This window comes from Trachypithecus francoisi, unplaced genomic scaffold, assembly GCF_009764315.1.
Source record: "Trachypithecus francoisi isolate TF-2019V2 unplaced genomic scaffold, Tfra_2.0 Lachesis_group0, whole genome shotgun sequence".
NCBI classification, from domain to species: domain Eukaryota; kingdom Metazoa; phylum Chordata; class Mammalia; order Primates; family Cercopithecidae; genus Trachypithecus; species Trachypithecus francoisi.
In genome coordinates, this window is record NW_022681453.1 from 13,321,413 (window position 1) to 13,337,311 (window position 15,899).

At 40.8% G+C, this 15,899-nt stretch overlaps 2 protein-coding genes and 1 non-coding gene across 8 annotated transcripts in view; 1 reads left to right on the plus strand and 2 right to left on the minus strand.

The window, feature by feature from the left end:
- Positions 1-532: 532 nt before the first annotated feature.
- LOC117084546 lies at positions 533-9,720 on the minus strand. The gene is made up of 4 exons (XM_033213285.1): positions 9,572-9,720; positions 2,285-2,512; positions 1,623-2,238; positions 533-1,540 (listed from the first exon to the last, which is right to left on the minus strand). Exons 1-4 carry the CDS (start codon positions 9,718-9,720, stop codon positions 1,328-1,330), a joined length of 1,206 nt encoding a protein of 401 aa, XP_033069176.1. The 3' UTR covers positions 533-1,327.
- On the minus strand, positions 1,670-1,742 carry TRNAR-ACG. Its single transcript has one exon. It is a non-coding gene; the product is annotated as a tRNA-Arg (tRNA).
- SACM1L (SAC1 like phosphatidylinositide phosphatase) overlaps positions 2,004-15,899 on the plus strand; it is a 64,795-nt gene continuing 50,899 nt past the window's right edge. Inside the window, exons 1-3 of one of the 6 annotated variants that reach the window (XM_033204569.1) lie at positions 2,030-2,169; positions 2,608-2,806; positions 14,823-14,920. In XM_033204569.1, the coding sequence (XP_033060460.1) occupies positions 14,846-14,920 (75 nt within the window). In that variant the 5' untranslated portion in view covers positions 2,030-2,169; positions 2,608-2,806; positions 14,823-14,845. Of the gene's footprint in view, positions 2,170-2,607; positions 2,807-2,996; positions 3,037-14,822; positions 14,921-15,899 lie in introns of all 6 variants that reach the window. The other 5 variants (XM_033204544.1, XM_033204561.1, XM_033204537.1 and 2 more) reach the window with 5 other exon arrangements.

Consider the following 15,899-nt stretch of genomic DNA (forward strand, 5'->3'; position numbering starts at 1 on the left):
GGAGGGCAGTTAGAAAGTAACAAAAGTCTTAAAAATGTCCATAAAATGGACCTTACAGATGTCCACCTGGTCGTTCCACCTCTAGAAATTTGTAAGACAAAGAAATAATTCGGCCGGGGACGGTGGCTCACGTCTGTAATCCCAGCACTTTGGGAGGCCAAGGCGGGTGGATCGCGAGGTCAGGAGATGGAGACCATCTTGGCTAACACGGTGAAACCCCGTATCTACTAAAAATACAAAAAATTAGTTGGCTGTGGTGGCACGTGCCTGTAGTCCCAGCTACTTGGGAGGCTGAGGCAGAAGAATCGCTTGAACCCGGGAGGCAGAGGTTGCAGTAAGCCAAGATCACGCCACGCACTGCAGCCTAGGTGACAGAGCGAGACTCCGTCTCAAATAATAATAATAATAATAATAATAATAATAATTCAACACAGGGTCTCATTCTGTTGCTCACACTGGAGTACAGTGGCATGGTCACAGCTCACTGCAGCCTCGACCTCCTGGGCTGAGGTGATCCTCCCACCTCAGCCTCCTGAGTAGCTAGGATTACAGGTGCACACCACCAAACCTGGCTAATTAAAATGTATTTATTTATTTACTAGTGATGAGGTCTCGCTATGTTGCCCAGGCTGGTCTCGAACTCCTAAGCAGCATCATTTTTTCTAAGTGTTAAACTGGGAATAACCCAAATTCCCAGCATAAGGCTTATGCATAAAACATCTAGCTCTCTGATGAAATAGCTTCAAAGAATATTTAATGACCTTAAATCTCAGACAAAAAGGTAAGGGGACAAAATGAAGAACCTATTTCCTTCCACACAACCCCAATTTGGAAAAACACATATGCAAGTATACCCATGTTAAAAAGTATAGAAGAAAAAAAGGCTTTAAGGAAAAAAAAATAATAGTAATGATCTAGGGTGGGAATCGCGTTATTATTCCCAATAATTTTATATATTTTAAAAATCTATAATTTTGTCAGGGGAAAACGTTATGTTGCGGAAATTAATTGATCGAGTGATAAGTCAATCGACAGTGTCCGATGACTCACACGGTTCGAGTCCCCTTTAGGCCGCAGACGTTTCGAGCCTTCTCGGGTGTCCAAGTAGCGCATCTGTACAATGAGGGGTAATATACTAGATTACCTGAGGTCTTCTTACTGTAAAAACACCCATGTATTAAGGTTTCCCAGTGGAATTTGGGGGCCGGGTTGACTTCGGAGCTGGAGCTCGCAAAGGCCAGGGCTTCTGCAGATTCTGACGCTTTGTAGACCCCCACTACCCCGCGCAGCCGCACTGCAGGTTTTCTTCTCCGCTGGTTAGATCACATCACCATGGGGGCTTCTGCTCCATGGCGAGGAAAGGCCAGAACTGCTGCCTTAAATGCGCTTTTGCGTCATCCAGCCACAGCAATGCCCACTCCAAACTGCTACTTTTCCAGGTGTGTTTGTCTAAATATACCCCATTTACAGACTTCTCAGGTGCATCATTACCAACAGGACGCTCTGCAGTTTGCGAACCACCTCGGACAACTCCAGGTTCCTAGCATAGTTTAAAGGATGACATTGTGAGCAAAGTAGCATCAAAATTTGAGATATTTAACTCTCACATTCTAACCATATACCTTTCCAAGGTCTTGTAATACATGCAAGTGTGGCAAAACGAGCACTGCGAGCCAGCCAGGAGTCGAACCTAGAATCTTCTGATCCGTAGTCAGACGCGTTATCCATTGCGCCACTGGCCCCGAGCTAGTAAGGTTTTCTCCGCGAGGGCTGATCATCCTTATGCAGTATGAACAGGCTTCCGGGAACCAGCGATCCATTTTGCCCCGGCGCCACAGCTCCCGCTGCTCCGCCTTTCCCCGAAACGCGCTCCACCAATCCGCAGCGGCTTCGTCATGGCGCTCTTCGTCGCACTCCAACCCGCCGTATCCGCGGCATGTCTCGCGTGCTCTAGCTCGCACACTAATTTGTCCTCTACCGCCTCCCGTTAAGGCCGGCTCTCTTGTGGGGCGGGAAAAGGGGTGGGACGAGGCTGGGCGCTGTGGCCGCCGTGCCAGGGTGACCGGTAGCGCTGTAGCCGAGGTGGCGGCGCGGGGCGGGGCCGGCGGAGAGACAAGGAAGGAGGTGGTTGTGCAGGATGGCGACGGCAGCTTACGAGCAGCTGAAGCTGTGAGTCCCACGGACCGGAGGGGCGGCGGGCAGGGAGGCAGCTGCGGGCCCCCGCCTCGGGGAGGGCTTCTGAGTCCCGGGCGGCAGATAGGGTGTGGGAGCTCCTAGCACTTACCGGTCTTCCTTATCCGGCGCGGCCTCTCCTAGGCCTTGCCCGAATAGCCATGGACCGGGAACCAGCGACTCGCCGGCCTTTCCACCGTGCTCGGCCCCAGCGCCCACAGCTGAAGAGAGAAGCTGCAGACTGGCCTCCAGCGAGCGGGGGTCGGCGTTATGATGCGGCCTTTCAGGGCACGCTTGTCCCCACTTTCTATGGAGAGCTAGACTGAATTTATCTGTATGACTTAGCAGAGAAAAAGAGTTTTCTCTTCCTTAACGGACCTAAAACAGCGATTTAGAGTCTACACACAAATCAACAAACCTTTGTTTTGGTTACAGCCTATCTAGGTACTGAAGCCTGCCTGACCACTTTTCAGTGTGCAGAAAAAATTTAAAGTACAGTCAGTACTCTTAAGGTCCTGAAGGAGTTTACTTTGGTTTAAATTTTAAACATTTCCAGCCAAAAGCAGGTTCTTAAGTCTGTGTCGACAGCCAGAGGCTAATCTCGAGAATTCTGACACTGCAAAGTGACTTTTCGGTAAATCCAAGTTCTTGAGTCTTTGATAGAGAGGCTCTGGTTGTTAAGAGTTATAAAATAAGTGCTTTTAAGGGCTTTGGTTTGTCTTGGATTAAAAACAACATGTGTTTGTTTCCCTTAGTGTTACCCATTAGCATCCACACTTTTCTTGTCTGTGAATAATTGTACTCACTTCGTGTTATACTCCTAGGCTGTTTGAAAATCTGGTGGCCACAGCCTGGGAATATCTGGTAGGAGAAACAAATGTAATTTTTAAGTAGCTTATCTATCCCTATATATAAGCTAAAATATCTTGGCACTTAGGCATAGGTATCACATTTCCTTTGCAGGGAAATGACCTCAAAATGTGGTTTGGGCACCTCTTATGCTCCTCAGACCTCAAGCTCATAATAACTTTCTGAAAGATTCAGTGGAAAGTTAGAGGTGCAAAATTCAGAGAGAGGGGTCATCTATTCCACACTGTGTGTGTTGCAGAAAAGATGATTGCTTTTTCTACAGTCCACCCCCGTGCCATTTCTGTTTACTGTAATGTTCTTTGAAAACCCTAGCTGCACGCTTCCCTCCACATTTTCCTCTCCACCTTTCCGTATTTTCTCCCAGTTCCCCTTTGCAAAGTGCTCACCTTGTCGTTGGTGAAAGAGTTCAAGGAAGTGTCTTCCACTGCGTTTCTGGCCAGGCCACTGTCACATGTGCTCTGCTAGCTAATTAGGTTATTGTCTATCTGATAGGCACTGAAGGGTTTAATGTGATCCTACACCAGGTCTCAAATGTGTTTAAGCAATATGGAGCCATGGCTTGATGCAGCTTAGCGTGGCAAAGATTGAATAGGATGGAGAACTTGAGAATTACGATGATTGTTTTTCAGCTGCCAGAACACTAAATTTAACCAATTCAGACCTTAAAACAAACCAATATCCTCTGAATACATAAAAGAGAAAAGAAATTTGTCCCTTAAGTGGTAAGAATGATGTTTTTGTATTGATTTTTGTGAGAAGTGGAAACTCTTAAATTATTTGGGTGATAAAGTCAAACTGAGGTTATGTGAAACTCATTTTCTGATTTGTTAGTCCTAGCTTTTTTTCCCCCCTGAAAAAAAAGTTTTGAGTGTTTCTGTAAATGTGAAGGTATAACTTTTTTGCAACTTTTTCTTTACCAAGGGGCTTATGAGTTAGAATTTCCGTTTTTATTCCTTCCTTTTGGCCCTTCCTGCTCTGAGGCTGTGTTGAAGGTTTTAAATGTGGCTCCTGCCCTAAGGAGTATTCTTTTTCGGATGCATTTAAAAGTGAAATTGGTTTCTGTATAAGAATTGGTAGGAGATAGTAGCCATTTTAAAAAATGTGTCTAGAGATGTGTTTTAAGAAATATCCATGCAAAAGAGATAGTTCGATTATTTTATTACAAAAGGATTGCTACAGGATTTATTTAAATGTTGAAATGCTTGTTTTTTTTCTTTTGTTTCGTTTTGTTTTTAAAGAGATGGGGTCTCATTCTGTTGCCCAGGCTGGAGTATAGCCGTTTGGTCATAGCTCACTGCAGCCTCTAACTCCTAGTCTCAAGCGAGCCTCCCACCTGAATACTGTAGGCAGTTGCAACACAGTGGTAAAGATTTGTGTATGTATACATACATAAACAAGAAAAGGTACGGTAAATATACAGTATTATAAGCTTATAGGACCACCATCATCTATGTGGTCTGTTGTTGACCAAAGCATTGTTACATGGCACATGGCTGTATTTTGTTTTTCCAACCAGTTTACACCTTAACATTTTCTTCTCTAGTCCTCCTCAGAACCTAGCATAGAGCCTTGTGCAGAGCAGCTCCTCAGTGAATCAACTGAGTGAATGAAAGGAACTTTCCAGTATAGACCACGTACTAGCACTTCAAAAAGAACACAGTCTAGGGTAATTTGGAATGTATCTGTTTGAAGAAACACAGCTTAAAAGTCATTTCATGTATGTTATTGTCTTCACAGTGTCTCTGTGAGGTCATAGGCTGATATGTATCCTGTCATTGTTGAAAACAGTCTAATAATTGCCCTTGGCCACAAAGTCAGATCATACAGTCAAGCCATGCTAGAGCTAGCCTTGGAATACAGCTGGTCCAGAGTCCAGTGATCTTTCCATTCCATTTCGTTATCCATATCACCTTTTTTTCTCTTATCAGATTGCTCTCGCCTTAGTCCTCAGACATGCCAGGTATTGAAATGAGTCACTTACAACCAAATATAGTTGACATGTCCATATGAATTTCCATATATTTAATGTGGAAAACAGAATATTGATTTGCTCAGAATTTAAAATTCATACTTTTTAAACTTCTAGGCAGTTCTAAATATCCTGTTAGGCTCCATTTTTCTTTTTAAGTCATTTGTATAGGCATGGATAATGTCAGACAGTGATAAATTTGAAATTGCAAAATAATTAGACTGAAAATGTAATTTTTAAGCAGCTTATCTATCCCCATATATAAGCTAAAATACCTTGGCACTTAGGCATAGGTATCACATTTCCTTTGCAGGGAAATGACATCAAATGTGGTTTGGGCACTTCTTATGCTCCTCAGACCTCAAGCTCACTAATAACTCTCTGAAAGGTTCAGTGGAAAGTTTGAGGTGCAAAATTATTGGATACATTTAAAGCGTTTTTTCTTTTTTCTTTTAAAAGGTCATTTGAAACTAGGTGTAAGGCAGGGAATCCTTTAGATACTGCATCAGGCTGCACATGCCTCTGAAGAGTACGGTTTCCTCAGGAAATTGCCTTTTTTAAAAGAGTCTCATAACTGTGAGGTCATCAGTCAGGGCAGATATGATCCAACCTTGAAAACAGATGTAACCTAAGCTACCTTGTGATGTAGACACATGTAATCTGTTGAATATAATGAACATTTATATTATTCACAGAACTCTTCCGGTGGAGGGAGGGGTATAGGGCAGCCAAGGTTATTCTCATGAGTTTTAGCACAGATAATATGGGGTTTGTATCCAAAGCATTAGTTGGCTGGGGGTTCAGGCTAGTTCAGGCTTACTTAGGCTAACCTGGCCAGCCTAGGTTAGTGCTAGGCTACATCAAATGACTTGGTATGCTTGTTTGACGTGCATATTCCAGGGCCCCACGTTAGGCCTACTGAGTGAAAATCTCTGGGGATGAGCCATGGAAATCTGCAAGTTTAGCTATCCTGATAGTTTTTATGCACTCTGAAATATTTTGGGGCAGGCCATACATAGCTGAGTTAGGACCAGAAGAACATGCTGGTAGAATAGAATTCTTTGGAAGATATGGGGCTCTGGTAGATAGTGCTATGGATTAGAACTTCAGATTAGGTGGAATTTGGACCTAGTCCTGTGAAGAAGTCTGGTTGAGAGAATGGGTTTTAGGGTATTCAGGGAATAGGATGTAGGTGGGAACACAGAGTTTTGAGAAAGAAGATAGCATATTAGAATGAGTTTCTAGAAACACTAGCTGGTTTGGGATTGGGTCGTGCCCCTGGGGAATCTGTGATGAACTTGAGCTATAGGAGAGGCAACCAGAGAGGGCTCAGTGAGGAGGTACCCAAAGGGAAGATGAATGGGGGAGGTAGGAGCACCTTCCGCCTATGAGTGTAGTATGCACAGGGGATCCTTCTTTACTAAATTCTTTTCTTTTTGCTCACCAAACCTAGTAAAATGTTGTGCCTCTGTCTTTGCAACCAGAGATATATTAAATTTGATCATTAAGACCTTGATTTTAATTCTTTTTTTTTTTTTTTTTGAGATGGAGTCTCGCTCTGCTGCCCAGCCTGGAGGGCAGTGGCACAATCTCGGCTCACCGCAACCTCCGCCTCCCAGGTTCAAGTGATTCTTGTGCCTCAGCCTCCCGAGTAGCTGGGACTACAGGCATGCACCACCAGGCCCGGCTAATTTTTGTATTGTTAGTAGAGACGGGGTTTCACCATGTTGGCCAGGCTGGTCTTGATCTCCTGACCTCAAGTGATCCACCCACCTCGGCCTCCCAAAGTGTTGGGATTACAGGCATGAGCCACTGCACCCGGCCAGATTCTTTACATAAGATTTTTGAGGGAATATGTTTTTGCTACAGTTTTATGACATATCACTGTGGTTCCTATGCAAAATAGTGGTTTCATTATTTTTAAAAATTATGGTAAAATAAAACTTAAAATTTACCCTCTTAACTATTTTTAAGTATACAGTTCTGGGCAATAAGCACATTCATGTTGTACAACCACTATCACCATCCAGCACCAGAACTCTTTTCATCTTGCAAAAATAAACTCTGTGCCCATTAAACAACTCCCCATTTCTGTATCCTCCCAGCCACCGGCAACCACCATTCACTTTCTGTCTCTATAAATTTGACTTCTCTAGATGTCTCATAAAGTGGCAGTATTTGTCTTTTTATGACTGGTTTATTTCAGTTAGCATAATGTCCTTAAGCTTCATCCATTTTGTAGCATGTGACAGAATTTCCTTTTTTTTTTTTGAGACGGAGTCTCACTCTGTCACCCCGGCTGGAGTACAGTAGTGCAATCTCGGCTCACTGCAACCTCCGCCTCCTGGGTTCAAGCGATTCTCCTGCCTCAGCCTCCCAAGTAGCTGGGATTACAGGTGCGTGCCACCACGCCTAGCTGATGTTTTGTATTTTTAGTCGAGACGGGGTTTCACCACATTAGCCAGGATGGTCTCCATCTCCTGACCTCGTGATCTGCCCACCTTGGCCTCCCAGAGTGTTGGGATTCCAGACCTGAGCCACTGTGCCCAGCCCAGAATTTCCTTTTTAAGGCTGAATAATTTTCCATTATATGTATGTACCACATTTCGTTTGTTCATTTGTTGATACACACATAGTTGGTTTCCACCTTTTTGGCTATTATGAGTAATGCCAGTATGAATGTGAGTATACAAATATCTTTTTGAAACCCTACTTTCAGTTATTTTGAGTATAGACCCGGAAGTGGAATTGTTGGGTCATACGGGAATTCTATTTTTAATTTTTAGTGGGTCACCATACTGTTTTCCCGTAGTAACTGCACTGTTTTACATTCCCACCCACAAAGCACCAGGATTCCAGTTTCTCCACATCCTAGCCAATACTTATTATTTTCTATCCTGGGTTTTAGTTTTTCCTTCTGGATAATAGCCATTTTAATGGGTATGAGGTTGGTAAGTAGTAATATTTTTGAAGTGGGCCAGTTTTACTCATTGATTTGACAAGATTTTAAAGAGGTCAGTTGTCTGAAATAAGATGTGAATGTTACATGGGAGATAAATGTTTTCAGACACTAGAAAATCACAATGTCAACACTGAAAGAAAATAAAAATATTTGATGTTAATATTATAATTAAACATACTGCTTTTCTTAAAATTTAACAAGACTAATTTTTTAAAAACACTCTTAAGAGCTGTTGAATCCCAGGTGACTATAAGATTAAGTGCATTTGTATGAAGTGTAATACCCATACTGCCTTTGTTGAATTTAGCTTTTAGTCCCATTTCCACTTCTGGGATACTCAAAATAATTAAAAGTAAGGTCTCAGAGAGATTTGTATACCCCCATTCATAGCAGCATTATTCACAACAGTCAAAAAGGGGGAATCAACTTAAGTGTTGATTCTTTCTTTTTTTTTTTTAATTTCAACACTTTTTGTAGAGATGAGATCTCGCTACGTTGACCAGGTTGGTCTCAAACTCCTGACCTCAAGATCCTCCTGCTTTGTTTTGCTTTTCTTTTCTTTTTCTTTCTTTTTTTTTTTTTTAGACAGTGTCTTGCTCTGTTGCGCAGGCTGGAGTGCAGTGATGCGATCTTGGCCCTCAGCAGCTTCTGCCTCCCAGGTTCAAGTGATCCTCCCACCTCGGCCTCCTGAGTAGCTGAGGCCACAGGTGCATGCCACTACACCCGGCTAATTTTTGCATTATTTGTAGAGACGGGGTTTTGCCATGTTGCCCAGGCTGGTCTCAAACTCCTGGGCTCAAGCAGTCCTCCTGCCTCAGCCTCCTAAAGTGCTGGGATTACAGGCATGAGCACTGTATCCAACCACTTTTTCTTTTTTATCCCGTGCTTGGACAGTAATCCTTAAAAGCAAAATAACCAACTGAATGAAGGTAGTCAAAATAGAAGCAATTATTATACAAGTATTATGCTATTTTGATATATCTTCTATAGTATGTGTGTTATTAATGGGAACCAGAACTCTGGGTAGATATCGAATCCTTTTGTCTTGACAGATACTTGGTAGGATTCTTGTTCAGTTAGAGTTAATAGTGAATTGGAGGCTATTGACCTCACCAGATAGTTTATATAGGACCAGAACCCTTGTTAGTATACAGTATTACTTTGAACCTTAGAGATCTGTTATTAGCAGTATAGATAATGACCAAATAATCTTGGATCGAATCTTGTTTTCTGAAATCCATTTCATAAAATAAGTAATATGATAGCTTGTTTGGTGAAGATTTAAAGACAAAAATAGCAATAAAACAATACACACCAGCAAAAATTACACCACTGAATGTTTACTTAATTGTTTTTGACTGTAAGTGCTAGAGAGTTAAAGTTAATTTCACTGGCTTTTGAAATGAAGCTTAGGAAGCATAAAACATGTAGAATAAAATTTATTACGTAAAATAATTATGCTTCAGATCAGTATTAAGATCAATACAAAAGTGGTGGGAAATGAAAGGAGAGGAAGAGAACAGTAAGGGTGTATATGTAGGTGCCTGTGAGTTAGGATGATACCTGCTGTTACGATTAACAGAATTGTGAGTCATTACTTATAATTGCCATCCCTAGAAATGTTAATTCCCTGGCAATCACTGTTCACGTTTTCATTGCTCCAGTTCTTAAGCCTAGAGATACCACTTTCAGTGACATTATCAGAATAGCCTGATGGCAGCATCAGCAACTTAGATTCCAACAGCATCTCTCAGAGAGAGAAGATCAAGCAAAGGCCTCAGGACTTTTGAGCGAGACATCTCTACCTTGATCCATAATTACTCTTATTTGTATACTTGGTTATAATACTTTTTTGGTGGGGGGGATGAAGTCTTGCTCTTGTCCCCTAGGCTGGAGTGCAATGGCACGATCTCCGCTCACTGCAACCTCCGCCTCCTAGGTTCAAGCTGTTCTCCTGCCTCAGCCTCCTGAGTAGCAGGGATTACAGGCGCCTGCCACCATGCCTGGCTAATTTTTATATTTTTAGTGGAGATGGGGTTTCACCATGTTGGCCAGGCTGGTCTTGAATGCCTAACCTCATGGAGTCTTGCTGTGTCGCCAGGCTGGAGTGCAGTGGCGCGATCTTGGCTCACTGCAACCTCCACCTCCTGGGTTCAAGCAAGCGATTCCCCTGCCTCAACCTCCCAAGTAGCTGGAACTACAGGCGTGCGCCACCACACCCAGCTAATTTTTTTGTTTGTATTTTAGTAGAGACGAGGTTTCACCGTGTTGGCCAGGATGGTCTCGATTTCCTGACCTTGTGATCCACGCGCCTCGGCCTCTGAAAGTGCTGGGATTAGAGGCGTGAGTCTCCGTGCCTGGCCTATAATACATTTTTTAAAACTTATTTTTATTTCAATCTTACGTATGTGGTTTAAAAATAAGTAATATACAAAGCTTGTAATAACAGAGGCATCTACTTTTTTAAGCAACTTCTGGTATTTTACTCCATATCTATAAAAATGCTCATATTAGGCTGGGCTGTGGTTTATGTGTAGCTGTTGTTCAAATTAAGCCTCATGGTATATCGTAATTATATTTCTTTATAAAAATGTTTTGTTTTTCCTAGAATTAAAAAATGCCTTGCTTCTTTTTATTTGCTTGACTTTTTTTTTGAGACGGAGTCTCTCACTCTGTCGCCCAGGCTGGGGTGCAATGGCATGATCTTGGCTCACTGTCGCCTCCATTTCCCATGTTCAAGCAATTCTCCTGCCTCAGCCTTAGTGGGGATTACAGGCGTGCGCCACCACGCCTGACTAATTTTTATATTTTTGGTAGAGACAGGGTTACACCGTGTCGGCCAGGCTGGTCTCAAACCCCTCACCTCAAATGATCTGCCCACCTCCACCTCCTAAAGCGCTGGGATTACAGGCGTGAGCCACCATGCTCGGCTGAGAAAAACTTTTAATTGCTTACAATGGAGATAGTTTTTTTCTGTGTGTGTGTTTGACTTTTGTGCTCTTATAAACAACTGATTTTATAATAAATACTTTATTGCTGACTGAAATGTGCCTATTAAGTTATACCTCCAAACTTGTATGTGGAAACAAGTGTGACTCTTCAGTTCATTGATTTTTGTCCAAATAATTTTCATTTTAAAGGTCTTACAGGTGAGGAGAGTTTAAATGCATTTATGTAAATACAGGTGGTCAGAGTGTAGGAAGGGTGAGCTATTGAGGGCATGCAATATGCATTTCTCTTTTGACTATTTATTTAGATGCAAGCTTCGTGGTTTATGCCTAATATAAAAAAGTGGAGGAATTTTATTTCTGAGCTTGGTGAATAATAATCTTTTTATGTTAAAAATAGCATTAGTTGTTGAAGAGGTAACACACCCTTTATCTGGAGAAATAAATTATGGCAACTCTTTCCCCCACAATACAGCTGTGAACTTAAAAGACGTAGACCTCTGAGTATTATGAAGAAAATGTATGTAATAAAGCCCATGGACTTTACTCTGTGGTCAAAACTGTGTCACCTTCCTGAGACCTTTTCTGAAACTTGTTAGTTTGTCCTAGATGTAAAAGTAAAGCAGCCAAATAGGAGCAGTGGTGATGGCTTTGTCAAGACACTAAAGGCGATGGAAGTGTAAAAAAAACAGTATTAAAACTCAGTGGTGTGAAACCATTTAGTAAAATATTAATAATGCCTTTATTTCATGGAGTCCCCTCTTAGTGCTGAGCATATTATATGAGTTCTATCATCCACCCTCACTTACCAGTTCTATCTCTTTTTATTGTATTTTACTTTTTTGAGGCAGAGTCTCACTCTGTTGCCCAGGCTGGAGTGCAGTGGTGAGCTCTCGGCTCACTGCAACCTCTGCCTCCTCGGCTTAAGCGATTCTCATGCCTCAGCCTCCCCAGTAGCTGGGACTATAGGCATGCACCACCACGGCCAGCTAATTTTTGTATTTTTACTAGAGATGAGGTTTCGCCATGTTGGCCAGGCTGGTCTCGAACTCCTGACCTTAAATGATCCACGTGCCTGGGCCTCCCAAGTGGTGGGATTACAGGTGTGAGCCACTGCGCCCAGCCTCTGTCTCTTTTTAATGAAGAGAAGGCTGAGAATGGCAGCGGAATGAAATCCTTTCCTCAAATGAAATTTTTAGATACCTTAGTGTTTGGGTCTTGAGGTGACAAAACTTTAAAAAATTATTTTAAATGGAAAGTCTTTAAATTTTATTAAACCAGGGTTTTCAAAACATTTAGGTTTTTGTTTTTTACTAACCAGGGTCAATTTTGAACACAACAATGTATCTGTGCCAGTCTACCAAAGGCTGATGTCTTCAAATTCTAGTAATACAGTATGGTGAAAAAAAAAATTACAGCCTTTAGACTTTTACAAAACTAGTTTGAATCCCAATTCTGTGCCTACCATCAGTCAGTCCCCAAACCAACCACTGAAATTCCTGGCTCAGCTTTCCCTGGAATGTATTCATCACCTGCCGCATAGCCCCTAGTGCTTGCGTAATGCTTAGCACGAGGTAGCCTTTTGGTCAATGTTAATGACTTACACTTGGAATGCAACTTGTGCCTCCATAAAACATCTTCTGTAGATATGGACTGAAATAGTGGATTTTAAAAAAATGGCTTAAGACAACATGTCTGGAAGTTCTTTATATTTCTTTGGTTTTAGGACCTCTCACTTTGTTTTCTTTTTATAGCTTTATTGAAGTTTAGTTGACATACAATAAACTACACACATGGAAAAGGGAAGTGTACAGTTTGATAAATTTTGACATTTTTACACCCATGGAACCATTGCCAATATTACAATAGTGAACGTATCCGTTACCCTGAAACGTTTCCTCATGCCTGTAATCCCTCGCTCTTCTCCCTTCCTGCACAAGTTAAACATATATGTGCCATATGATCCAGCTGTTCCACTTCTAGGGAGTTAACCAAGAGAAATGAACATCTGCCTTAAGACTTTTATACAAGAATGTTCCTAGAATCTTTTCTTTATTCATAGTAACCCAAAGCCAAAGTTACCAAATAGCCATCAACAAATGAATGGATCAACAAATTACGATGTATCTGTACAATGGAATGCTATTTCAGTAATAAAAAGGAATGAACTGTTGCATTCAGGTTAAATTGAAGATTTCTGTATTTGAAGCAGATTTACTTTCTTTGTTGTACTGATTTTCCTTCACTTAGCATATCCCCCCAAATGAAGGAAACTAACCTAATATTTAGTTAGTTTTAGTTACAGATGAACCATAGAAGGTTGTAAGTTTTATTTGGATAATTAAGGATTGATTATTTTCAGAGAACTTACAGTAAAAAACAGTCAACAAGAGTTTGTTTTGCTGCAGGACATTTTTCTATAATGCCAAATAGCTTATACACAATTGGTAAATAGAAAATGATGTCCATGATGGTTGTGTGGGTTTGAATGAGATTTTTCATAGGCAAGTGGGAGTAGAATTGAAAAGGAAAGGAAAAAGCCCTCAGGTTGGCTGCTGCACAGATAGAACAGATAGAAATTCTTTTAAGTCTGGTTTGTGAACAATAAAGATTAGTTTCTGGAAAAAGAAATAGTTCTTGGACTCAGCCTGCCTCCCCAGCCTTGCTCAGCTTCTGAAAAGTTGTATCTTCTCCTGTGCCTACCTTAAAACAACAGTCTCAGTCAGTGGCTTGGAGTTCTACTTCAGTCTGCATCGTTTTAGTGCCTGCAAACTAAAACGCAGTTTTACTTTATTCTGTTAATATTTTGTATATCCTGAGTCAGTCCCTCACCATGCTGAGTTGCTTGCCTAAACTATTTGTTTCTTGAGAAACCACCTGTTGTTTTTGTTAGACTCTAATTACAAAGTTGCATAAATTTTTTTTTTTTTTTTTTTTTTTTTGAGGCGGAGTCTCGCTCTGTCGCCCGGACTGGAGTGCAGTGGCCGGATCTCAGCTCACTGCAAGCTCCGCCTCCCGGGTTTACGCCATTCTCCTGCCTCAGCCTCCCGAGTAGCTGGGACTACAGGCGCCCGCCGCCTCGCCCGGCTAGTTTTTGTATTTTTAGTAGAGACGGGGTTTCACCGTGTTCGCCAGGATGGTCTCGATCTCCTGACCTCGTGATCCGCCCGTCTCGGCCTCCCAAAGTGCTGGGATTACAGGCTTGAGCCACCGCGCCCGGCCCAAAGTTGCATAAATTTTAAGTAGTCTCTCTTAACCGTATTTCTGCCTCCTTTATTTTTTATTTTGCAGAATGAGAAGTTTTTTTCAGGAACATATATATGGGTTTCTAAAAAAACACCCGACCTGAATGTTAATTTATTTTTTAAAATTTCCTGGAAATATTTTATTTAAAATGCATTTCTTATTACTTTTAGCTAATACCTCTTGCTTACTACGCATCAAATGTTCAAAGTACTTACCAGAGATTAGCTCATTTAATTCACACGTTGCTGCGTGATGAATCTGGTATTACTGTTATTTTACAGAAAGGGAATAAGAGGATCAGAGAGAATGAGTAACTTGCCTGAGGTCAGACTACTGGTAGTCTGGTTCTGTAGGCTCTGTTCCTACTGTGCTACATTGCCTTCTGTACCCTGTTGAATGTAATGAACTAGATTTGATTATGATTTTTTTGTATACATTAAATTGATAGTTTCATAGCAAATCAAAACCTTGTCAGCATCAAATATACAAGTGAGAAGAATTGCAGTGAACTCATAAGGATAGCATACTTAACAGCTTCATCCATTTAGAAGCTGGGAAAATGATGTCAAATTTATACTCTGTAATTGTTATAATAAGTAGTTTTTTAGAAGTCTTCGTTTCATTTGGTTTAGTTATGTTTTACATTTCTTCTTAGGCATATGACACCTGAAAAATTTTATGTGGAAGCTTGTGATGATGGAGCAGATGACGTACTTACCATTGACCGTGTGTCCACAGAGGTTACCCTTGCAGGTATTTTACAGCCAGATTTAGAAGTTTAGGGAGAAAAATTTCATACATAAATTACAATAGTTAAAAAACATCACTCAGAGGTGCGTCAGTGTGTGGATCTCTAAGTGCATTCTTACTAAAATTTTTATTCTTGCTACCTCATTTGAATGTAATGGTATACCCATTACTATACATGAAAAGTAATGGCAAAAACCGCAATTACTTTTGCACCAGCCTGTAATTTTTGTGCATTAGTTTTATGCTATCTCCTTTTTTGTGAAAAGGAGAAATGATCTTGAAAATTTTAGGTAGCATTTTACTGTCTGTAAGGATTTAAAAACATAATATTTATTTATTTTTTCCCCTAGCTGTATTTTAACAGGATTGGCTTAGATAGCTAAGCTTCTTTCTAGCTGTAAAATTTAAGATATTTGAGAGTGAAAAAGTTGTTTCAGCTTTAAGAGTATGGAATTTTAACAGCTGCTTTTGTTTTTGTTTTGAAAACTTTCATGACTATGAGGAAATTTAATAAATGAAAAATAAAATATCCATCACTGACTAAAACTTGTAGGTGTTCTTAGGCAAAATATGTTTCTAAGTGTTATCTACCTATCCAGTTATACTTTGGTTTTGCTTTTCTGGGATGTGAAAAGCAAACTCTTTTTTTCACTTTTGTGGAATACCCTCACTTCTGAGTAGATAAATACGAAATAATTTTGGTGGCAAATTAATGTACCAAGTGATAACACATTTGGAATTTCATATTTCGTTTGTTGAAAGATTCTAATTCACCTCCAGAGTTCTATATTTATTTTTTACTTAAAGTATAATATTTGAATAACCATAGAGTAGGCGTTCAGTAAATAGCCTTTGAGTGGGTGAAGCGAAATATGAAAATATATTACGTGAGATAATGGGGTGTAAGAAAAGTATGGCTATAAAATTTGTTTTTTTGATTATGTGATAATTCTGGTAGATACTATATAAAGTTTGTCTTTGA

What these genes read in the sequence shown, in the direction of transcription:
- LOC117084546 (XM_033213285.1), bottom strand. Translation starts at nt 9,720, where the DNA reads ATGCTGTTGGAATCTAAGTTGCTGATGCTGCCATCAGGCTATTCTGAT. An exon ending in TCTAGGGATGGCAATTATAA is followed by an intron (nt 2,513 to 9,571) that starts GTAATGACTCAC and finishes TTCTCTGCTAAG; the next exon opens with TCATACAGATAAATTCAGTC. An exon ending in TATTACAAGACCTTGGAAAG is followed by an intron (nt 1,541 to 1,622) that starts GTATATGGTTAG and finishes AAACTATGCTAG; the next exon opens with GAACCTGGAGTTGTCCGAGG.